This window comes from Paramisgurnus dabryanus, chromosome 7, assembly GCF_030506205.2.
Source record: "Paramisgurnus dabryanus chromosome 7, PD_genome_1.1, whole genome shotgun sequence".
NCBI classification, from domain to species: Eukaryota; Metazoa; Chordata; class Actinopteri; order Cypriniformes; family Cobitidae; genus Paramisgurnus; species Paramisgurnus dabryanus.
The window spans coordinates 30,432,800-30,459,001 of record NC_133343.1 but is presented as its reverse complement, the minus strand read 5'-3'; the positions used below and the strand labels follow the sequence as shown (position 1 = coordinate 30,459,001).

Genomic DNA, 26,202 nt, shown 5'->3' with positions numbered 1-26,202 from the left:
TTTAGCTAAAGTACACGCAAAAAAATAAAATAAAATAAATCTCCAGTCACTCTTCGCTGTCCTTTTTTAAAAAAAAGGCAAAAATATTTGTTCAGTATCGTAATATTCAGTAAATGTAAAATGTAAAAAAAGCTTTTGCATCTTGATGAATGTTTTTTACATTATGCATGATGATTTTATGTAAAAATCATCCTCCAAAAAACAATGTTAGCCAGGTTTTCACAGACTGAGTCACATATATGAAAAATAAACAGTAAAACATTACAATAAAGTTATGATCGTTCACATTGGTGAATGCTTTAACTAACATGTTTTCCAGTATTTATTCATCTTAATTGTTAATGAATTGTTCATGTTAGTTCATTGTGAATGTTAAAACTTCTATACTTTTGATAAAAAAATGTATAAGTCAATTCTTTAGTTAACATGAACTAAGATTGCTGTAGAAGTATTGTTAGTTCATGTTAACCCTCTATATGCATGGCATTGCCCGCGGGCAACAATCTGCCTTTTTGGACCTCACACTACCCGTTTATTTTTTATTTTTGATAAAAACATATATGTATAAAATCACCTGACATGTTTGTCAAATGAAATGAGGGGCTGAGGTGGTTGTGACCTTTGTTGGGGGGTGGAGCCGGTCTTTCTGGAAGCAAAGTTGTAGGGGCCGCAGTGCCACCAGTTGGTAAGATAAATATAATTTTTTAACAAAATAATTTACTGAAATAAAAAAATGTGCATCAGTATATGTTAAGAAGTATGTTTAATTGTCTAAAGACTTTTTTATTTTCATACAAATACATAAGCCCTATTTTATTGCCATCCAATTCCAGCATGTCAGTGCTTTCTCCGACTACCCACATAAAAATATCCGGTCTAATTACCTATTGATAATTTAATTGCTCTCCAAATCCAGATCTTTGAGTTTATAAAAGCCAACAATGCAAAAGTGGGAACAAAGTTTCATCATCGCTCCACTACAGCGAGTGGAAGCTGAATATAAATAAAGAAAATTTAAAATTTTTGAAAATAGAAAACTTTGATAATGTCTATTATTAGCAGCAACAAGTGCTAAATTCAATTTTAAAATGTATATAATTACACAACAGTATCCCATATACATATAATCAAGTATCCTGGTCATGGGAATGATGTAATTAAGCACACGTGCAGCGCATTTCCAGGTGTTTCAAATTATAAACTCACACATCCACCACAAATGTATCATCATCCAAATGCATGAGTTTTATTGTGGAGGAGGCATGCAAATATATTTTTACAGACATCCTCATGAGAAACAATTAAGGTCCGAATAATGCTTTAGACAGTGTTTTTGTTTGTTGCCACAGGGCAACATTGTGCCATGAGGGTACTTAACCACAAAGAGTTTTTTATAAGTTACAAGGAAATAAGCAATACATGCATTAGAAAAAAGTTTGTTACAGAAAAGTTTAACTCATCTTTAATTGTCCGGAAGCCAAATCTCAAATAACACAAACAAAAAGGTGCTGAAAAGATTGGTTGGAGAACCAAGTTTATTAGTTTAATTGGTGATCATATAACAGGTCAATTTTAATATGCAGCAGATTATTTAATGTGCCAATCAAGTAAACTGAAAAAAATAAAGGCTGGATTTACTTAAAAATATAGTGCATCCATTTTTTAAAGTAAGTATTACATGCAATTATGCAATTGCTTAAAATTTCAAGTAAAACTTACTAAAAAAAGTACATGCAAAAATAATGCACTATATTTTAAGTAAACCCAGCTTATTATTTGTATTATTTTTTGTATAAAAGATATGGAAATAAATAAACACACTTCCTCACAACTTTTAAAGAATTTCAATTTTCCATCATCCAGGTCAATAAAGCGCTTCTTTTAAAGCTACAGAGTTAAAGATTTCACAGACGGCTGGAACCGTTTCGCTGCCAAACATGTTTGAAGAAAAGTAATCTGTTTTATGATTCACATCCAGGCAAATGTTTGTCTCTTAAAAGCTGAATAAAGTTCACATAGCCTTGGGTGCGATGCCATGACTCAGAAGAGCTCCAGTGGGAGGTTCATTTTCAACCTTCCATGTGTTAGTTGGCATTAAATTAGTCGAACTGACGGAGACTGCAGACCTATGGCCTAAATATTAAATTAAACTCATCTTGTTTTATCAGCTTCTCGCTTGGATCGGCCGTGCCTAATGAGCTTCAAACGCTGTATAAATTGACAAAACAATGTGTCGGTCTTCAACCCACGCCTGGCGACACCAAAGGTTCTCCTAACAGCAACGGTTTTGGCATATAAACAAGAATTTTTTCTCAAATTTAACTTAGTAACTGGCTAAATCCAAGTTTGATAGTCCAAAAAGCGGCAGGCTCTTGAACAATAAATGTCAACCTGAATAAACACCTCTTCAGTTTGAATCATGAATCATAACTTTATCGATGCCCCCAAGAAGACAAAAAACTTTGACATCTCCATCATAAAACAAACTTAACAAAAAACTACATTTTAACCAAAAGTGAAATCTTGTTTTGATGCACGCACTTTTATAAAAAAAATGGGAAAGTGATGTAATTTCTTGTTCCAAATAAAGTCTGGTTTTAAAGTATATCAGAAAGGGCAAATTTCACAATGGATGCCTTGAAATTGTTCATAGTCCAGGCAAAGTGCAGTTCCCTTCATATTTTATTACTCGCCACAGCAAATGTCCTTTCTGTCTAGATAAAGTCACAACTGTTGGTAGTATCTCTTTACCCTAAGGCCAAAACATGATGGTTTCTCCTCTATTTATCACCTAAAAAGATGGAGGGTAAGAGAAATCCTGTCTGCAGTTTGATATCATACACCCTATCAAATTCCCAGAAATTATGTGTCACTCTTCCTCAGCTGATAGCCGAGGCCGTCTGACATAAAACTGCAGTCAGATTGTCGTCTGGAATCGCCGTGCCAAGACTCTGGGAAGAAAAAGCCCTGATAACTTCTTCTGAACGACAGGAAAGAAAATTTCATTTCCTCAAGTCGACTTTAGCCGCTCGAGTGAAGTGCGTGCGTGTGTTGGCCTGGTTCAGGACGACTAAAACATTGTATTATTTTTAAGTCATCCGAGGCATATTGAAGCTCTGTGCAGTTCTTGATTTTGTCTGAAATATCATATTTACTAATAGCAGCAGCAATGGCGCGTGAAACTTTCTGCACACATCGATCCGTCAGCGTAACTCTTCGATGAACACTCATTACGCTCTTGAATGAAGTGTGAAATTTTAAAATACGATCTTCGTATGAGGGAATTATAAAAAAACCTCTTACTTTCTTTGCCTCATTGCTCAATGATCTCATATACATTTCGACTTGCAACAAGCACAGACTGATGGGAATTTTGATTAAGCTGTCGACTAATGGCAAAAAACCATGGTGTCCGCGTCTGAGAATAAAACAAAGGCTTCTTTCTCAACTTTAAAATGTCCAATTAACACCAAACCCAACATGTGATGCAACTCTTAGAAAGAGCAACCCTGGATGGCACCAATTTGTATTGAGATAAATAAATGAACCAAGAGAGCGGAAATCAGACGGCAATATTGTAGCATGAGGAAAACACTCGGGTCACATGATGTAACTGTAACTCAGCTCATTATTCAGATAGACCAGAAAGATTAAAATCATAAACTAAATGCATGGTGGCCTGAAGAAGCCTTTGTACTTTAAGTTGCACTAAAACCATCTCATAAAATAACATAATATCCACTGCAAAAAAATGACTTTCTTACTTAGTATTTTTCTTGTTTTTAGTATAAAAATCTAAAACTAATTGTTTCTTGAACAATTAATTTTAAGAAAAAAATCCTTACCCCATTGGCATATTTTATTTATTTATTTATTTTATTTTTTTTTGCTTATTTTAAAGGTGCCAAAGAATGCATTGAGATAATCTGTTAAATTGATCTTTGATATTTACACAGAAGGTTTGTAACTTTATTAAGTGCAAAAATTATCCAGAAACATTTACATGTCCACTTACAACCCTTTGAATGAAATGGTCTATTTTACCTTATTTGGAAGAGTCATGAATAATAATGTCGAGCTCTGCTCTGATTGGTTCTGCTCTGAGGCTCATGTCAGTAGCTTACATTAGTAAACACACCTCATATGTTTGAGCCTGTATCAGACGAAAATACAATTTTGAGAAAAAACTAATTGTTTGCAGATTGTTAACTCTTTCTCCAAAAGCATTTTTTTTTTTAAAGTTGTCATCCAGCCCCAGCAATTTTTATGATTTTCACAAAAGTTTAATGCCTTCCAGAAAATGTTCTTCAAAATATCAAATGGAAGAAAAGACCCTCTGCACATCAAAAAAAAAACGTTTCATCCTACTTTTATTTGTTCTCTCAAATATGGGTAGGTTTCTTAAAAAATACAAAATTTTGATAGAGATCAGATTCAGAGTGATCATAAAACATAAACATACCCTGCTGAAAAAACCAGCATACCAGCAAGACCAGCATATGTTGTGTTTTGGTGCTGGTTTGCTAGTGAACACCAGCTAAACCAGCATCAAAAGAGCATTAGCACCAGCATTAGCACCAGCTAAACCAGCACCATACCAGCATTAGCACCAGCTAAACCAGCATTAGTACCAGCATCCCATGCTGGTCATACCAGCATATGTTGTGTTTTGGTGCTGGTATGCTGGGACCACCAGCTAAACCAGCATAGACCAGCATGATTCCCATGCTGGTCCATGCTGGTTTGATGCTGGTTTTTTCAGCAGGGTAGTTCTTACAATGTTCCTTCTGCGATTTTTAAGTTGGGAAAGAGCGGCGCCTGGTGGATAAAAGTGGAAAAACTGATTCCCGGAAAAACTCGTCATTGGCAGAAAATTTTTCTGAATTGACGAGTAACTGTAACGTCAATAGTAGAACTTCAGCCTAAACGCTAGCAAAGCATTAATTAGCATGTAGCGCTAGCTTAACAGTCACAACTTTGTTTTTAGCATTTTAACAACTTTGTAATTATTTGTAACTTTAAGGTGGGGGCGCACACCTCGACTGTGACGTCACAGTTGGTGTTATGATGAGGTTGGTCTTTTTTCCAGCGGTCTTTTGCATGCACGAGGCTTACATAAAAATTAGGAAACAAATGTGTTTGAGGCTCACGATATGCCATTACCATGTAAAGAGCTCTTATTACTCTTATAAACTATTGTTTTTATTCTATTGCACCAAATTCACTTAAATTGTATATTTCTTGTCTTAATTTTAAGGTCTTTTTGATCATCAAGAAAATGCATCTTGATTAAAGAATGTTTAAATATTTGTACTAAAAACAAGATAAAAGTACTACGTAAGAAAAAAAAATTTGCAGCGTAAAAGCTTTGCTTTGCAATGCTGTTGATTTTAGTGAATGTATTCATTCAATTCCACTTAACTCTAGAGAGTAAATCTTCATTTGCTATCTGCTGTTTGGTTATTCATTATTATTTGGAAAAGTGATCTTGTGCTGTTGTCTTTTAGATAAATGACACTAACTTTAATATTCTGTCATCTAATGCCGTGACATTTAGATACAGTACGTCACGTGTGTAGATGCCCAGGCCTCTGTCTGAAAGCCACAGCACAGCTTCATATCTTAATTATTGCATCAATCTATGTCACTTTGCAAACAATATGCAAATCCTTGTTTTTTTTATCTGTGTAGAGTTTATATGCACACAATAAGCTCGGCTTTAGCTTCATTATCTTATCATTGTCTTAAAACACAATGAACACATCCAAGCAGTCTCAAGATGAAATGTGTCTGACATCAGAGCTGAATGTGAGTTTGCAGTGGATTGTGACCGATGTTGATGGGTAAAGAAGGTGGTACCTGCTTCCACCGCGGCGACGGTGATGTTGTGCCAACCGGCCGTCTCCCGGTCCAAGATCTTTCCAAGAGTAATGGCACCCGTTACAGGGTCAATGTTAAATATCTGCTCCTGGTCTGTAATCCGATCTATAGAGAACCTGGTATATACAATAGTGGATATTAGAGTCAACAAAAGCAGCCACAGTTTATTCTTTAACTTTAGTTTTATACCTTTTTACATAAAACAAAATCGTGACTTCAAATGGCAAAAATGATGTTTTTTTCCACTGTGCAAAACATAAAAAATATCTGAATATTTTTTTTTTTTTTTAAGACATTGTAGCATCTGAAATAAATGTCAGAGCAGCAAACGATTGATTTTTAAGTGCACAAACCTAAAACAAGAATGAAGATATTGAGAAAAGGGTCTCAGAAAACAAACTGCAGTCACTCCCCTCCAATCTCCCTCTTCAAACAAATGATTCATATTTCACATAGCCTTAAAAACACACGGCGAATATAAACTCCACCGACACACAGCAACCATCAATAAAGGCAGTTTTTACGTCATTTTTCTTTTCTCGTTTCAATTTTGAACACCTGCTGGGCTTTAAAATTATGCAGGTTAATTGTACTTCTTCTTTTACCTTCTGCTTATTATGATTTGCCAAAGGTTGAGGCGCATTTCGGAAAAGTAAAAAAGCCCAGGGGGGGAAGATTCAGAAGAAACTATTAAACTCCACAAGATTCTCGATTTAGACAGAATAGATTATTCAACTACATAATTCCTTTTGGCTTTTAATTGTCATGAAAAAAATCACAAGTACAGCCACTGTTCATTTTAAAAGCCTTTGGGTTGTTGGAGTTATGCATTATATTAATATAAATGCATAGTTATGTACACAGAGAGAGTTGAACTATTATGTTAAACTTGTTCCTAGGATGGTTGGGTCAATCTGATTAGGCGTATCTGTTTCTCTTTCCAAACATGTTCTCAGAGTTAATATCTGCCAAAAAATCTTGAATCTAAACGAAAAGTTGTGGCCCCAAAAATATAAATATAAAACCAGAAATAATAAAACAGCACCACTGCATCTATTTCTCTCTTGGAGCTCATTGTAAGTCACAGCTGAAAGAAAACAAACAAATATTTTCTGTCCATAGACGGTGAGTTTTTGCTGCTGGTTTCTGAGGGCTTGGTCCCTGGATGCCACGTCGGTACCTGGTGACACGGGCACAAGAAAGAATGATGGGGCCCAGGGCCTAACCCTCGCTCGCTAGCCGAGTCCAATGCAGATGATTAAAGTGGTACCGACGGGCATGGGCTCGATGCCACGAGCGGATGTGTGCCAGCCAACCAGCCAAGTTGCCTGCCACTGCTCTGTGCTTTATAACACCTGGAGCACTCTGAACACAGCCTCATGCATTTTTAATAGTGGTAATTTGCAAAGGCTTTGTGTATGTGTGTGTTTGTGTGTGTGTGCGTGTGTGTGTGTGTGTGTGTGTGTGTGTGTGTGTGTGTGTGTGTGTGTGTGTGTGTTAGAGAGAGAAACTATACAGCCAGCCAAAGCTTTTTACTTCCCTGCGTGTCCCCTCTGAGCTGTGGCAATGACTAAATCATATTTCTGTGCTCTGGAGAATAAAGTCGTCTATCACGATGTTGAATTGTGGGACCAAAATGGAGGTGCAAAACACAATGGGTGCCTTTCTGTATGGCAAAGGCACCCTACACAACTCCGCATAACGACAGATAGGAAGTTTTTGTAATCGCACAGACGTCTGACGTGCTTTCCGATGCCTAGAGGTGAAAAAGCTTTTTTTTTTTATGTGCGTGTGTGTTTTTAAGAGGGATGGGGGATGATAAACGTGTGTGCCAAGGTGCCTATAGCATAATGGGAAAGCACATTTCAGGAGCCTCTCTTGGCCACGCTTCCATGACTCTGTATATCTTCAATAATAGGCTTGTTCAATAGTGAAAATTGATTCTTGTCTAAACTAAAGGGATGTGGACTGTTGCCAGGCTCTAAACACTCACACGCATAAACAAATTTGGCGTTTTGCCGTACGCTTTATCCGATGTGGGCCTTCAGTCAGGAAAAGCGGTGTACTGTGATGAAAAAGCTGAGGTGGCTTCATTGCTGCCAAAGTTTGGGATGTATTCAAATGTAAAACTGTAGTAAGATCCATCGCTTCAGTGTTTTGCTGCACAGTGCCATTTCCATTTAGGACCACTAAAGCAGAGTAAAGTTTTAGTTTCTGTGTGTTTTGTTTGGAGTGATTATTCAAGCATGACAGCATCCTGAAACTTCATCCCTATCAACCAATTACAAACCGTATGGTCAAAACTTCTCTAGGTTATGTATGTAACCTTTGTTTCCTGAGAAGGGAACGAGACGCTGCGTCTCCTTTGTCATTCTTTCGACGTATCTGTACACACGCTTCAACATATGCCAGCTAAAGTGGGCATTCCTTTTGCCCTTTTAAGCTCTCTGGCTTCCACCTATGATGTCACGCCCAACCATTGGTCGAATTTGATATCTTTACTCAGACGCCATCACGCTGTAAGTGTTCCCAAAGTGTCAGCTCTGTGACGCAGCGTGAAGTTCCCTCATAAGGGACGATGATTTAAGCACAGCAATATCAGGAATGTAAATGGAGCAAATAAAGGCTATTTTTTATTGTTGACTTTAATCCTCTAAACCTGAAGGCACAGACTGATCAATTAGTTGCTCCAGAAAACAAATGATATATTTCCACAGGTAATGATGGACAGTCTTCTGATGGATCTTACCTGATAGGAACGTTATCCATATCTGGATCTCTCGCGGTTACAATCCCAACCAGAGCTCCTACACGAGCATCTTCCTGAACTTCCAAGATGGTGCCAGTGGAGGGAAAGAAGACAGGAGCTTCATCCATATCCGACACGCTGACCCTCACTATTGTCTGGTCCCGGAAAGTTCCAAGGTCCACAAAACGAGGATCAACGTGTTTATTTATGGCCTCGACGACCACATTATGTGTGCGCTTGCTCTCGAAGTCCAGAAGCTGAAGACAGAAAACAGATTAATTCAAAGCACTCAATAAAAAGAATTAGATTTTTTTATGTACAATTTTTGTTATTTTTCTACAACAGTGTTATGAAGAATCACAGTGTGTGACTCATGACAGTCGCCCATCAGAGCGTGAAATGACCCGGCCGAGACGTCGCCGTCTACCTTTTTGATGGTGATCACGGCCTCTTGTGTGTCACTGTCTGTGGAGACCTTAAAAAGTTCGCCCCCCTCCTCATCTTTGATCAGGTAACTCATATCCGTGTTCTCGCCCATGTCCGCGTCTGTCGCGATCACACGGCCCACCGGCGTCCCAACGTCTGCCCCTTCTGACACCGAAAACTGATACATCTCTGTTAGACAAGAAGTTAAGGTCACTTTTAATGTCACAAAAACAATTATTTTGAATCTTGATATTTGATCTACACTATTCTCTTAATGTTTTTTTTCATGATGTACCAAACAGTCATTGCTGCAATTTACAATGTTAAATAAAAGCAGGTAAGTTTTAAAGTATAATAAAGTAAAAATAAGATAAGTTATTGCAAACATCACGTTGACTGTTGTTGGTAGGTTTACTAATATCACATATGCCACACTAGCACTATTTTTAACCAAAGGAAACGTAAGAGTATTATCTAAAAAAAAAAACTTTGGGGAAGTTTTTGGGAAATTGACGGATTTTCCATTGGCCGTACTTTCAATTCCCAATTTCAATTTGCGCAAAATAGATGGTAATGGTAACGCAGCTAATCAAATCATTCAAATGCACATTGACAAGCACTATACAGCTCACTGTACTTAACAACACTTTGTGCTTGTGCTAATAAGCATTCAGGACTTGTATAAGAGCCACCTATAGTAATGTGCAATATGTTTGAGTGCTACGTGTGTCACACAAAAGACCGCACGGATTTCATTTTGGCGCACGATACAAAAAGCAGAGCCTAATGAATTACATGCCGGAGTAAAACTGGCATAAATGAGGCTTTTGAAAAGAATGAAAAGGGAAAAAAGGGAGAGAGTCGTGTGGATATGAAAAATGATATCAGGGCTGTAAGTGATTCGCAGCGAGGCTCTTTACTGCAGTAAATCTAATGTCTCTCTTCCCTCGTGAGAAGAAGAAAGAATAAAACAACCGCAGAACAGAGTAAAAACATGACACACAATGTGCTTCATTTCCTTTTAATATAGCGGGACTGCTAACATACAACTTAAACACAGAGACACAGCGTCAGTCATCGTGTAAAACATCACCAGGTTCATTCTGATCTGTGACCAAGAGACAAAGTGCTTTTTTATTTAACCACGGGCGTGATGTTTGTACAGAGTGCTCTACTACAGAAACTACATTACAGTAACCTTGAATATGTTTGTGTGTCGTGCACAAACACGTGGACTAATATTCAAAGCAACTGGGGATAAAATCAGAACAAACCTTTATCATCACCTAAAAATGCAACTAGTTTCAGCCTGGATTAATAAATAAAAGTATGTACAAACTAGGGCTGTCAAAAGATTAATCACGCATGCGATTAATAATCGCATACAAAATTAAAGTTTGTATGAAAACACACACACACGCATGTATACATTTAAGAAACAAAAATATGTATTTTTTATATATAATATCAATTAGATCAAAATTTAAATAAATAAATAAATAAATATATATATATATATATATATATATATATGTATGTAAATGTTTTTAAAATACATGCATCATTGTGTGTGAACTTATATATACAAAATAATTACACACAGTGCACACACATATTATGCAAACACAAACTTTTATTTAGTATGCGATTAATCGTGATTAATCTTTTGACAGCCCTAGTACAAACACAATTTGTCAACGTGTTTATTTATAATTTGCATCTCGCTCGCACAATGTGTCCTCTCATAACAGCGGATTTTACTAAAAAAAGCGTTTGCATTACTTTATTTGTAGCCAAAGCAAACCCTTACAGTGTTCCTAATATACAGTCTGGAATTTGCAGATATAAAAATATGTAAATGCCATATGACAATTTTTTAAAACGGATTTTAAAATATACCAAAAATGGCCAAAATATATTTAATGAAATATGTTTCGAAATATGTTTACAAAAATATTGTCAGCGATATATAGTTTTACACTTTTGAAATACATTTTAAAAATAAATATTTTTTAAAGCATTTGGAAGAAAAAAAGTATGTTACAAACCTGTAATCATGGCAGATTTGAAACTATTAAAATTAAATATTTTTTCAACCACAAAAATATAATTATAATTTGATATTTTATGTAATTTTTTGCTGTATGGGTTGTAAAATTAGAAATGTATTTGTTGCCCCTGAAATACATTTTGAAATATATTCTCAAATTTGAAGGTTAAAAATATATATATTTTCAAATCTAAAAATATATTTAATTAAGCTTTATTTTCTACTAAATGTACGTAGCCTATACTTAAAACATATATTTGGCCAAATAAATATTTTTTCCCGTATGGGATGTTGCAGTCGTCGTATCCTTTTTAAAGGCATTTTAATTTATTAACGTTCACATTGAATGACAAGAATTTAATCAAGGTCTGTTTACCATTGGCAAAACCATGGTTTTATTACCATAACCATGGATATTTTGTGGTAATCATGGTTTAACTTAAGTAACCACACTGCAAAAAATGATTTTCAAGAAAAAAATTCTTAGTATTTTTGTCTTGTTTTCAGTAAAAATATCTAAAAATTATTAAATGAAGATGCTTTGTCTTGATGAGCAAAACGACCCAAGAAAATAAGTCTAGTTTTTAAGCCAAAAATATCAAATATAAGTGATTTTGTGCATAAAACAAGCAAAAAAAATAAATAAATAAATTGCCAATGGGGTAAGCAAAATATTTTTGGTCTAAAAACTAGACTTATTTTCTTAAGGACATTTTCTCATCAAGAAAAAGCATCTTAGTTTAAAAAAAAATTATATTTTACTGAAAACAAGACAAAAATAATAATATTTTTTTTTCTTGAAAATCATTGCAGTGCATGTTTTTTATTGTAGTAAAACCATGGTTCATTTTGATAAGTCACCCATTTTTCTCTGTTAAGATCGCAACCACAGACAACCGAATGAATCATCACAACCTAAATGAGATGATCGCACAAACAGTACAGCACTAAACATTACAGACATCATGGCTGCATGAAGCAATTTAAAATTAATCTCTTAAAAGGTGAAGTTTCATTCCTGTATCAAGAGCCACATTGGAAATAATTTTCAAACAGTTTTCCAAATGTCATTTAAGATGTGAAGAAGAGGCCCTATGCTGTCTGTAACACTTGGTTAACTTGACATGACATCCAAGATTTCACATACTGTATTTCCATGATATTCCTGGATTTGTTGCAGGGTAAAAACCCCGGACCCCAGTGTTCTGTGCTTGTGCTCAAAACAAAACATTCTGCTGAAAGGGCACGGCTGACGACATGATGTGACACAAAATGCACACTCACTTTGAGGAAAGCGTGGAGGGTTGTCATTAACATCCGTAATCACTATGGTCACCGTGGTGGAGCCAGAAAGACCACCCATTTGGCCTGCCATATCTGTTGCCTTGACAACCAGCTCATAACGGTCTTGTGTCTCACGATCCAGATCCGCCACGGCTGTCCGGATCAGTCCTTAAGAGAGAGAGAGGAGAGAGAGAGAGAGATTGATGAACGTGTTTAAAGGTCACATTAGCAACATTAGCTGCTTAAAGTCACAAATAGATCTTTTGTGTTTTATAATGAACTCCAATTAAAAAAAAAATAATGGAAAATTTAAGTGCCACCAAGTAAAGAGTAACCTATTCATGAAAAAAGTCATTGTTATCAAGTTCCTCGTGCCATGTCAGCAATCTGTAATTTGCATAAGTAGAGAGTAAACGCTGCAGTCTCTGCCGAGATGCCAAACAGCTTGAATTTAGTTGACAGCAGATTCCCAAACTGGAGGTCATGATGAAGAACGTAAAACTGTATTTATTTAGTTTCCACAGAAATTGCTAAGACATTGCTCTGGTGGTTATTTTAAGACATTTGGCAGGTCAGGTGTGTGTTTTACAGAAAAATAATCAACACTCATGAAACATACAGTATGCAGGTTTGAAACAACTTGATGGAAAGTTTGACAGAAATTTTGATCCTTTTTAGGAGAAACTCCAATCCTTCACACTTCTCATTGGCTTTATTCACACTGTTTTGGATGATGACTGTTTTTGTATTCTGGCTCTGTGTGAGAAGTGAAAAATGATATTACATCTAACAGGCTGACATTTTATTTACTGTATGAATATCACATGATGAGAGATCATGACTGAAAATCAAACTAGAGGTTTAAATGCATGTAACATGAGATGATGTTTGTGATCTTTGTGAAATCAGTCAGATTTAGATTCGTCTTATAATTTGAAACGAACAAACGCTGCAAACAGCAGGAGTGTCATGTGTCTTCTACCATATTCATTATTTCAATGCCTGTGTCTAACCAACACCATGGCAACGGAGAATAATTGAGGTCTTGCCAGGTAACACTGCTGATTTTGATTCCTGGACCAGGAGCTCGACTGCACAGAATATTATAATGTTTACACACAAGAATTACACCATTTATATGATCACAGTCACTATCATTTAAAGACTATAAAACATCAATATGATAACTTGTGCATTTATGCTTTATCTAGTAAACTTCTCTGTTATGAATCCTAGTTATGGGGGCGAGGCAGAGTCCGAGTCAGACCGAGTCTTTGACAGGTCGAGACCGAGTCGAGACCAAGTCCGTTGGTTTTCAAATACAGTCAAGTCCGAGTCAAGACCGAGTCTTTGAGGAAGCAAGTTCGAGTCAAGACCGAGTCTTTGAAAGGTCGAGACCGAGTCCATTGGTTTTCAAATAGAGTCGAGTCCGACTCAAGACCGAGTCTTTTAAGGGAAGCAAGTCTGAGTCAAGACAGAGTCTTTGAAAGGTCGAGACCGAGTCCTTTGGTTTTCAAATACAGTCGAGTTCGAGTCAAGACCGAGTCTTTGAAAGGTCGAGACCAAGTCCATTGGTTTTCAAATACAGTCGAGTCTGAGTCGAGACCGAGTCTTTGAGGAAGCAAGTCTGAGTCAAGACAGAGTCTTTGAAAGGTTAAAGGCCGAGTCCGTTGGAGTCGAGACTGAGTCCGTTTGTTTTCAAATACAGTCGAGTCAGAGTCAAGACAGAGTCTTTAAGGAAGCAAGTCTAAGTCAAGACCAAGTCCTTTAGGAGTCGAGACTGAGTCTTTGAAGGGTCGAGACCAAGTTGAGACCGAGTCCATTGGTTTTCAAATACAGTCGAGTCCGAGTCAAGACCGAGTCTTTGAGGAAGCAAGTCTGAGTCAAGACAGAGTCTTTGAAAGGTGGAGACCGAGTCGAGACTGAGTCAGTTTGTTTTCAAATACAGAGTCTTTAAGGAAGCAAGTCTAAGTCAAGACCAAGTCCTTTAGGAGTCGAGACTGAGTCTTTGAAGGGTCGAGACCAAGTTGAGTCCGTTGGTTTTCAAATACAGTCAGTCTGAGTCAAGGCTGAGTCTTTGAAAGGTCGAGACCGAGTCCGTTGGTTTTCAAATACAGTTGAGTCCGAGTCGAGACCGAGTATTTGAGGAAGCAAGTTTGAGTCAAGACCAAGTCTTTGAAAGGTCGAGACCGAGTCGAGATCGAGTCCGTTGGTTTTCAAATACAGTCGAGCCCGAGTCAAGACCGAGTCTTTGAGGAAGCAAGTTCGAGTCAAAACCGAGTCTTTGAGGAACCAAGTTCGAGTCAAGACCGAGTCTTTGAGGAAGCAAGTTTGAGTCAAGACCGGGTCTTTGAGGAACCAAGTTCGAGTCAAGACCGAGTCTTTGAAAGGTCGAGACCAAGTCCATTGGTTTTCAAATACAGTCGAGTCCGAGTCGAGACCGAGTCTTTGAGGAAGCAAGTCTAAGTCAAGACCAAGTCCTTTAGGAGTCGAGACTGAGTCTTTGAAGGGTCGAGACCAAGTTGAGTCCGTTGGCTTTCAAATACAGCCAGTCTGAGTCAAGGCTGAGTCTTTGAAAGGTCGAGACTGAGTGGAGACCGAGTCAGTTGGTTTTCAAATACAGTTGAGTCCGAGTCGAGACCGAGTATTTGAGGAAGCAAGTTTGAGTCAAGACCAAGTCTTTGAAAGGTCGAGACCGAGTCGAGATCGAGTCCGTTGGTTTTCAAATACAGTCGAGTCCGAGTCAAGACCGAGTCTTTGAGGAAGCAAGTTCGAGTCAAGACCGAGTCTTTGAGGAACCAAGTTCGAGTCAAGACCGAGTCTTTGAGGAAGCAAGTTTGAGTCAAGACCGGGTCTTTGAGGAACCAAGTTCGAGTCAGGACCGAGTCTTTGAAAGGTCGAGACCAAGTCCATTGGTTTTCAAATACAGTCGAGTCCGAGTCGAGACCGAGTCTTTGAGGAAGCAAGTCTAAGTCAAGACCAAGTCCTTTAGGAGTCGAGACTGAGTCTTTGAAGGGTCGAGACCAAGTTGAGTCCGTTGGTTTTCAAATACAGTCAGTCTGAGTCAAGGCTGAGTCTTTGAAAGGTCGAGACCGAGTCCGTTGGTTTTCAAATACAGTTGAGTCCGAGTCGAGACCGAGTATTTGAGGAAGCAAGTTTGAGTCAAGACCAAGTCTTTGAAAGGTCGAGACCGAGTCGAGATCGAGTCCGTTGGTTTTCAAATACAGTCGAGTCCAAGTCAAGACCGAGTCTTTGAGGAAGCAAGTTCGAGTCAAGACCGAGTCTTTGAGGAACCAAGTTCGAGTCAAGACCGAGTCTTTGAGGAAGCAAGTTTGAGTCAAGACCGAGTCTTTGAAAGGTCGAGACCGAGTCGAGACTGAGTCCGTTTGTTTTCAAATACAGTCGAGTCCGAGTCAAGACAGAGTCTTTAAGGAAGCAAGTCTAAGTCAAGACCAAGTCCTTTAGGAGTCGAGACTGAGTCTTTGAAGGGTTGAGACCAAGTTGAGTCCGTTGCCTTTCAAATACAGCCAGTCTGAGTCAAGGCTGAGTCTTTGAAAGGTCGAGACCGAGTCCGTTGGTTTTCAAATACAGTCGAGTCCGACTCAAGACCAAGTCTTTGAGGAAGCAAGTCTGAGTCAAGACGGAGTCTTTGAAAGGTCGAGACTGAGTCGAGACCGAGTCCGTTGGTTTTCAAATACAGTCGAGTCCGAGTCAAGACCGAGTCTTTGAGAAAGCAAGTCTGAGTCAAGACCGAGTCTTTGAGGAAGCAAGTCTGAGTCAAGACCGAGTCTTTGAGGAAGCAAGTTCAAGTCAAGACCGAGTCTTTGAAAGGTCGAGACCGAGTCCATTGGTTTTCAAATACAGTCGAGTCCAAGTCGAGACCGAGTCTTTGAGGAAGCAAGTCTGAGTCAAGACCGAGTCTTTGAAAGGTCGAGACCGAGTCCATTGGTTTTCAAATACAGTCGAGTCCAAGTCGAGACCGAGTCTTTGAGGAAGCAAGTCTGACTAAAGACCGAGTCCTTTAGGAGTAGAGACCGAGTCAAGACAGAGTCTTTGAAGGAACAAGTACAAGACGAGTCCGAGAAAGCAGAAATCGTTCTCGAGACCTGTCTCGAGTCGGAGACCGGACTCTAGTACTACATCACTAATGAATCCCACAACAAATTGTCTTTTATTAATTTTACCCAAATTAATCTGAGCATGTGTAAAATGATCCAATAAATACTTATGAATTAATAAAAATGTATATTTTTTTTATTTTGTGTGTAAAATACGACATGGACATGCTCCAAACAGCTCAATAGTGAGACATTAGAAGATATGACATGTTTCTCCATCTGAACATCTCTTTGGGGAAATAAAAAGAAGATGAAAAACTCACGCAATCCCTTTTGGGTCTGTGCATCAACAAACAAACGTTTGTCTGGCTGTCTGTGTCTATTTCCTTTTGTTCTTTTGTTTCTATCCGCCTCTCTTTTACTCTCTGCTTATGTAGTCACACAGCCGGGGAAGTGGATTCCCAGTAAGGAGCCGATAGCCACCGGCAATGTTTGTGTGGCACGACACATCTGTGCACAGAGCTCCATGCTAAAGAGGTGAACTGTGCTTTCATGAGTCGAGAGCTTAGGAGAAGTCACAATTCACTTCTGCTCTTCACACATATAAAGCACCTGACCTCAGGTCAGATCCAGTACACGTGCTAACTGAAGTTTGGCTCAACTTGAAAGGCGTGTAAAGAAACTGTGGGTGTCCTGTGTGGACGTACTGTATGGCTTGACTTTGCTTTGAGCGGCCAATAAGAAAGAGAAAATACGAATGGGATCTCTTTAATATTTCAATTCTTCCTCCTAGACACAGCGTGATTAAATGGAGACTCGTGCTAAAGGGACAACGTGATCTCATGAGAATAAGTGTGTATTTTTTCTGTAAAGTGTGGTTGTACCACACATACATTCACTTATGCTTAAAAACACACTGACATGATTAAAACTTAGATTATTTACGTATTAACAGCTTTACAGATGAATAGATTTGTATGTATTTCTATTCATAAATATTGGAAAAGTGTATTTTCTGACTTATTTATTTAAAGAGGACATTTTACAAGACTTTTTAAAGATGCCCCAGAGTACGCATGTGAAGTTTTAGCTCAAAATATCCTATAGAAATTTTATTATAGCATGTTAAAATTGCCCTTTGTAGGTATAAGCAAAAATGTGCTCTTTTTGGGTGTGTCCTTTAAAATGCAAATGAGCTGATCCCTGCACTAAATGCCAGTGCCGTGGTTGGATAGTGCAGATAAAGGGGCGGTATTATCCCCTTCTGACATCACAAGGGGAGTTATTTTTTCTCATGTTTGCAGAGAATGGTTTACCAAAACTAAGTTACTGGGTTGATCTTTTTCACATTTTCTAGGTTGATAGAAGGACTGGGGACTCAATTATAGCACTTAAACATGAAAAAGATCAGATTGTCATGATATGTCCCCTTTAAGACACTTTACACATTTACCAAATTAAATGTTCATGACTTTTATAGAATTACAAAATATTAAACAAGACTACACATTTCTGAAATCATTTAACCATTTTGTAATATTTAAATTCATACAATTGTGAGGAACAGATCCAAATTCAGCCCTTTATCCAGCGATCTTGATCCCAGTTCTCATCAGCGAACGTAAACGTCCAATCTTGTGTTCGTTATAAATCTGAATTGAAATATTGCGCCTCATGAAGTTTTACGACACATAGCTTTATGGCACTGATATAAACGCTCATTAGCTGATGCGTGCTGTTACAAATTTGCGACATTGCCATCTTTCAGTCGATGTATTTTAAAAATTTAAATGCGTGTCTTGACAGAGAAAAGCTGGATTAACGTTATCGTGGATTAAAAACTTTAATATTTCTCTCATCGTTTTAACTACGTTTGGTACTGCTTTTGAAATTTTGCAATAAATAAATGCTTTTTATTTCTAACAATACATTATTTTAATTAACCATTTGGGTAGGACTTTATTAGCAGCTAAAATAGCTTTTAAATGCTTTTTTTCCTACACATTTCTGTCCATAACATTGCATAATATAAAAAGAATACATAACGTATTTAAAAAAAAATTATAAAAAGGTTTGGGTTTAGGGTAAGGTTTGGGTGGTAACATTATCGATAAAATAGTTAAAGGTTAAATATACAGCAAACTTTATTGTATGAAAGATTTTGTAGTTGTAAACACTTAATAAAGCTACAAATAAATGTTGCAAATACGTCTACATTGTATGCTTTAGCAACTATTTAAATGTACAAAATAGCATGTTTTGTGTTTTTAAAAGTTACATGTTACAGTAATACTAAGTATTAACAGTAAGACCAGGCTGAAAGGGATGTTTCTTGTGGAAAAAGACAGTAATCTCACATTTCTTTTTGAGAGTTTTCACGAGAGATCTCAACGATATTAAAGTGAGCTCAGGTTTGGCAATATGAAAAAGTCTTCAATTAAAATGATTCAAAACATCTAAGAATAAGATGATTTCTCATGAAACATAATTAATCATATTTATTTTTAAATCACTATAGTGGCTAAAAGTTCAATAGGAGTACACAAGCATACAAATTCAAAGCTAACTGGGTCTAAATAAAAGCCACAAAACTTTAATTTGATATCAGGGGGTCTGTAAAGACGGTCAGTCGGGAGCTCAAAACGCTTCTCTTGTTAGAGAAAATCATCAAACAGATTCGACAAACCCAGAGTTCAACAACAAAAACAACTAACATGGGATCTAATAAACTGATATTAGTATCAAACTCGCAGCTTTATTTACCCAGTGGCAAAGACTAAACACACCAACCAGTGATTCGGAGAAATTAATGGGGGAGTCGCAAGAAAAACATGAAGCGCTTCTTATTCCAGTGCATCTGGCTGTTCTCAGATCAGTGAGGAAAAAGCGTCTAAAAACACAGAGTCCAGAAGCAAACATGGCAGAGGAGAAGTCATTTATCATCTGGCGGGCACGGGTCTCGCGCCCACTGCCCCCGAAAAAGAAATCATTAAAAGTTTAGCGATTGGTCCCCGGGGAATATCCGCAGGCAAGCGGAGCTTAGATGATCCCAAAACACTCCCGTTATGTCAGCATCTCGAAAAACCACGTTTACTTACACACCAGCACAATATGAGAGGTGAAGATGAGAGCAAGGAAAGACCATTATGACTTTTTTTTCATTTAATACTGTTAATATTTCCAGCATGATTAAAACACGTGCACTTTGTTCATGTCATATTTATTTCATGCAGCAACATTTCTACTCATTACAAGTAGGAAATTGAGTTTCTTGGGAGCCTTTGTGGTAAATTTTATCAGTATGTACTACAGTATTGTGTCCTTTAAAAACATCATAAAAAACATCTACTAGACTACAAAAAGCGTTCATTGCTAACCAGCAAGCAGTTTGCATTTAAACAACGTCTAATAGGTATCCAAACATAGCCTAAGCTAAAACAAGGCTACATTTGAACTTTCAGTGAACATTTTATAGATGTCCAAAAATAAATGAAATAAAATAAATAAATGAAAGAAAACACCAATCACTGTTGGCTTATAATGTTACATAATATGACAAAAAATATATTTACAGAGCTGTACAATGAAAATAAAGGCTTTAATATATATAATACTCTTTTAGCAAGAAACTATATGAAAATATACAGTATGCAGGATCTTACCGGTTTGTCGGTCAACAGTAAAGAATCGTTCTCCTTCCAAAACGCTGTAAACTATCCGGGCACTGCTGCCGTACGTCGGGTCATCGGCGTCTGAGGCCATAACCTTCATAACCGAAGTACCTGTGGAAAAACCATACAGTGCTTTCACATTAGTTTGCGATTAATGACGATCATCTTTTGTTGATTAAATTAGTCTCGTATTAAGCATTTTAAGTAAATGTTATCAATGCCATTTCTGAACCCCCTATGGTATGCAAAGCAAATATTTACATTTAGTCACACAATTAACTAAAGCAAAACTCAAAGCCTGTAAAGCTTAATGGGCTTCATTCCTGAGGGAAAACGTTGGAAAAGCACAGCATAAGAGAGGAAGACAGAAACAATTTAAAGGAATAGTATCAAACAAAAACTTACTAATATTTACACAACAGTATATCCCATGCTGCAAAAAAAATTAAGTTCTCTGGACAAAAATATATTTTAAATATATGCTAAAAACATTTTGTAGAAAGTAATGCTCAATTTAAAAAATTTTCGAATTAGAAAATATATTTTGTTTTAACCTTCATATATCAACATATATTTCAAAATGTGTTTCAAGGGCAGGCAAAAACATTTTTAATTTCACATTCCATATGGCAAATATGTATTCTTTGTCAAAAAATATTTTAAATGTATGCTAAATACAAGTAAATTTAAAAAGTATATTTTTTACGTTTTTTTTCCAATGCGACGTGAATATAATTCCTTGGATTGAAATATATGGAGGGTCAAATATATTTTTAATGCATTAAAATGTATTTATTTTAAAAGATATTTCAAAATAGACAAAAAAGGCCGAAAAATATATTTTTGTAAAATTATTTCAAAATATATTTCAGCAAATGTAATTTTTTTTGCCATTTTTGGTATATTTTGGATTACAATTAAAAATATATTAAAATATATATTTGTTGCCATATGGGATATGCAGACATTTATCCTTATTTAGTCATTTAAAAAAACAGTAATCACATCTGTCAGACACACCATACAAGTATCAGTAACCCCCCCCCCCACCCCCCGAGACACACAAGTCATGTGATGAATAAACTGATGGCAAATAACTTTAATGTCATTCATAGATGTTTTACGGCTTTAGATGGTTTGGAGTATAACTTTTATAAGGATTATATTAATCCTTTTCGGATGTGGTCACCAGTGGCGGAGCCAGAGGGGTGTCCAGGGTGGCACTGGACACCCTTGACATGGCACTGGCCACCCCGTGTGCCACCCCAAATTTAATGCGCTACTTTCACTTAATCGCTATGTTTATTTTCGACGTGTGACAGCGCAGCACATTGTTAAAAACATTCTGAATATTAACCTTCCCTGCCGCGGCGCAAACTCTTTATTTTTCAATCACTGCGCAAAGAGACTTGGATTACTCTGCTGATTTTGGACATACAGATATGATTTATACATAATTTAAAACGTTAAAGTGTCATTTTTTTGTGTGTCTATAAAAACTGAATGTTGTGCTTTTCACAAAATTAAGAAAATAATGCGCGTTCTTATATGTCCATCAGTGATGTCTTTTCAAAACGCGTCAGAAAAATAACTGTAACTTAACGAATACTTTTCATACATCAGAAGATAAATGTCATGTCTACATAATGCTTGGATTCTCTTTAAAATGATGTAAGTGACGTCATACATTGCTAATACTACATGATTTCACCGTATATGCTGGAAGTGTGGTAATTTTCTTGTGGACTGAATAAAGTCTAAGATTGCCAATTCTTTTTACAACAAAACCCAGCACCATGTTTTCATTCTTGACGTGATCTTTACTGCATATGATTAATTCGACTGGATTGCCACATTGAACTTGAAAGCGCGTTGCGCATATCCGATAGTGCGCGTGCACAGCCAGAGTTTAGCTTAAACGACTTCATGTTCGCGTCTTTTTGCTTAAACGGACAAATGCTCATATGTCAAAATAGCTGTCTTGGTGATTTTCATACTAAACATTTGGTTATGTACGTCTTAAACGAATAAACATTTTATTGCATTCGGTCCTAGCCTAACCTGTTGAAGTCTCTCTGTCATTAAAGTTAATTAAATATCAAAAGAAAAAAGAAAACTTTTGCATCTTCTGTATCTTCGTAAATAAAGATTAATCCAAACATCCTTTGTGTTGAGCTCTGCTATTTGAAATAAGTTTAAGGTTTATCATGGAGTTTAGATTTCCTGATCTTTTGCTTCATTAAAGGGATAGTTCACAAAATGAAAATTCTGTCATCATTTTTACATCCTTATGTTGTTCTAAACCTGTACGAATTTCTTTTTTCTGATGAACACAAAAGAAGATATTTTGATAAATGATTGTATGCACACAGCTGTAACCATTGACTTCCATAGTAGGAATAAAAACAGCATGATGGAATTCAATGGATATACCATTCATTGTGTGCTTACCATAATTTATCAAAATATCTTCTTTTGTGTTTATTAAAATAAAATACAGGTTTAGAACAACATAAGAGTGAGTAAATGATGACAGAATTTTCATTTTTGGGTGAATCCTTTTTCCAGACAGTAAATCAGATGTAAGAAATACAGTAGAAAGATTTAAAATTCACCCTTATTATGTTTACATCTAATGCAATCAAAATAATCATTTATGCTTTCTTGATATATAGTTACACGTCATTTTCTTTAATGGACTATGGACCCCCTAAAGTAGCTTTGGCCACCCCCTGGCCTCCCCATTAAAAAAATTCTAGTTCCGCCACTGGTGGTCACAATGTAACAATATAAGATTTCATCGGACACACGTGCTGTGACGCGATTACGTTTTGGTCCAAACGTTACTTCCGGTTTCAGTTTTTTTATGTGTCTGACTAGTTGCTAAACTGAACTCTTGAACAAATACCTCATTGAAAATAACAAATGTTTTGGTTTCCAATGTTATCTTTGTGTTGTTTATTTGGCTCGTTATATAAAGTACTTTGTTGTCATTTATTCTTAGCAGAGTTTACTGGAAGTTACGTGTAAGCAGCTTGTTTATGTTGTTACTGCTGAAACCGTCTATAACGTAAAGAACAAATGCATGTCAGGATTTTAGTTTAAACGTCAGGAGTATAAGTAAATAATTACATCATTTTTTATTTGAAGGTTAACTGGCTCTTTAAGAGACGGAGACAGTTCTGCGTACAGCAAAAGCGACGTCCAAGGACGACTCCGGCGCTCTTATCCAGGGCAATTGGTCTGCAGGTAATTGGTGACAGCTGCTGGTGTCCATGAAAGGTCAGGGTAGCAGTCGCTCACGGATCCTGTCACCGTACAGCTCGGCCACATTATATCTCTATGCTAATGAGGTTAATTAACAGGAAGTGTCAGAATCTTGTTTGTGTTGTGTCACAGACGCCGGCTCCCTCGGGAGATAACACAACAGGACAATGTGTTATCATTAAAGCTCACCGCTTTTGCCAAAGCCAAACATTCAGATAGGTATCCGTCTGAGAGCTTTTGCGTTTTCTCACCCTCCCTTTCACGGCCCTGGGTTACAGCGAACACCAGACGGTCGGATGAGGTTTTCTTGCTTTTTCTTTTTTTACAAGTTTGCCTAATGGAGCTGTTGAGACGAAGTAAACGCGAAGTGTGCATTCTCAGTCTATAAAACTGCCAACCATTTTCCTAAATGAACCTCGTTTATGTTTTCATACACATTTCTGAAAGATCACGCACATCTTTGCTCTTTGAAAACTTGAAAAACTGTCCGCGTGGCATTAAAACTGGGATATGTAATATAAGATTGCGTTTCTCTCTTGCATGACTGTTTGGGCTTCACTAACTGACCCGGGGGTAGAAACAGAGAAGTCATTTCTTTTCATGGGATTATTTGCTTATCTTAATTTTTCACAGGTGATAATCAGCCGGAAGCCGTCCGACTCCGGAAACGCCGCTTCTGAAAAACTATATAAATGCAAATGTTACTTTATTGTGTTTATGCTCAAACTATCATCTCTTATTAATGCACAGTCTCACATTCACTAAGAGCTCATTAGAGTTTTGGATTTATTTCTCACGGCGGCTCATGAGAATGAATAAAGGAAAAACACACTTGAGATGTGCATGATATACAACATTAGACTTCAATAAATTGCCAAGCATTCGCACCCATCAAATGGAGAAAAAAATGAAATAATTAATTTTGTTGATTATTTTCAACCCAGCTTTGGATCAGAAAGAGACAAACCCAGACATTGTTTTAAATTAACTCAGAAAATGTTTATATTTAACCCAACACATTATTAAAAGCAGTTTTGGTTGAAACAATGCAGCCTAGGGTTGGGTTTGTCTCTTTTTGACCCAACACTGGGTATACCACGTTATTACCATGTTTTGTGGGCATGCATTATGAAATAACGCCTTCTTTTTAAAATACTGTAGACTATATTTAAACATGCTATGCCTCTAAGTACCTTGTAAATACTGTAGTACATAAATATGGTAATTATTGAGCATCTATTGAAGTATTATACATTCACTGTTCCTTTGAACGCATAAAGAGGGTCTGCAACTTTTAAAAATAGCTTTACAAATTTTCAATAAAAATATAAAGCTTTCTGCTTCATGTTTTAGAAAACTCTTCAAAGAAATAAAGAGCTCAGATCTGGCATGTTTTCTTGTAAATTAGCATTTTTTAAAATCAGATTCTTAATGGATCCTGCAAACAAAGCAATATTTCTGAATAGCCTGAGGCCGGGATTAAGAAGATTTGAAGCTAAATTATTTGATGAATGTTTAATATGTGCCGAGTAGAGATGTAATGATTACCGGTTTAATGGTTGACCCCTAAAATATGTCCAATGGTTAGTATTAAAGCATACTTTTTTAATGACTGTTTAATTGTGCAAGTGTCACGGCCTAAAACCCCTTGTCCAGCATCAACCAATTTAAGCAATAACATGAGACAAACAATTTCATTCATGTATTTGTGTTTGTGATGACAGTGCTTCACTGAATCCAAAAAAAATTTCACATTTAGGGAAATCTAGTTGTACTGAGGCATGTTTACTTAACATTTCTTTAGAAATATCCATATTTTCTATTTATTTTCCATTAAATGATGTGATCTGATTCTTTGAAGCTCTTTTCTACTCAGTTTGTTTATTCCGCATGCTGTGAGCACAGGCGCAGATTTACTCCTGGGTCATAAAGTACACCCAATTTCTCACAACATACGCAGACAGATGAATTGCTGAATTGTCCTGTGTTTATGAAAATCTAATTTACCCACTTGTGTCTTAACTAGACGAACATTTATCACATGATCCCAAAAGCGCCATGATTAATGTTAATGTTATTTATTTGATTTTTATGTGAACAAAAGTGCACTTATGTTTAATAAATTAAAAATTTGGTTTGCATAAGTACTTTGTTTTAAACATTTTTAAAAAAATGTTCACAATACTATGGTAGTATTGATAATCATGGTTATTTTGGTCACTATAACAGTGATGTACAATTTTCATACCATGTCATCTAATTCGATGAGATTTAGCGGCTTTTGCATCTGAGCTCCTTAACTCTTTCCCCGCCATTGACGAGTTATCTCGTCAATTAAGAGAAAACATTTGCATAAAAAAAATCTCACTTACCCAATTTATGAAAAAACTGAAGCCAAAATGTTATTTACTTATTTTAAACTCTGTGTATGTTTTGATAATCGTTCTGAATATGAATCTCTTTTTATGTAAGAGTTTATAAGCAGAGAAAAAATATAGATAGGATGAAACGTTATTTTTCCCTTTTTGTTTGTTTATCTATTATTTGTTTGAAACCAGAGGGTCTGTTCTTTCATTGTATATATTTGTACGTTTATATATTTTTAGAAGAAAATTTTTCTGGAAGGCATTTTGTGAAACTTTTGTGAAAATCACAAAAAATGGCTGGCGGGGAATGAGTTAAATGTTTCATTTTATACTGAGATTTCAAACGCTGGTGTCTTGGGAAATTTGTGCACTGATTCAGACATTGTTGAGATCTCTAAGAGAAACATGTGAGCTTACTGGGGCCTTTGAGATATTGGATAGATATCCTAAA

General features: G+C 36.6%; 1 protein-coding gene across 1 annotated transcript in view; it reads right to left on the bottom strand.

Moving 5' to 3' along the window:
- Positions 1–26,202, bottom strand: part of LOC135757736 (cadherin-22) — a 207,128-nt gene that overhangs the window by 50,329 nt on the left and 130,597 nt on the right. The window contains exons 4-8 of the mRNA XM_065272413.2: positions 20,110–20,229; positions 12,390–12,557; positions 9,057–9,244; positions 8,630–8,886; positions 5,860–5,996 (exon numbers count right to left, since the gene is read on the bottom strand). Coding sequence (XP_065128485.1) covers positions 5,860–5,996; positions 8,630–8,886; positions 9,057–9,244; positions 12,390–12,557; positions 20,110–20,229 — 870 coding nt within the window. The remainder of the gene's footprint in view (positions 1–5,859; positions 5,997–8,629; positions 8,887–9,056; positions 9,245–12,389; positions 12,558–20,109; positions 20,230–26,202) is intronic.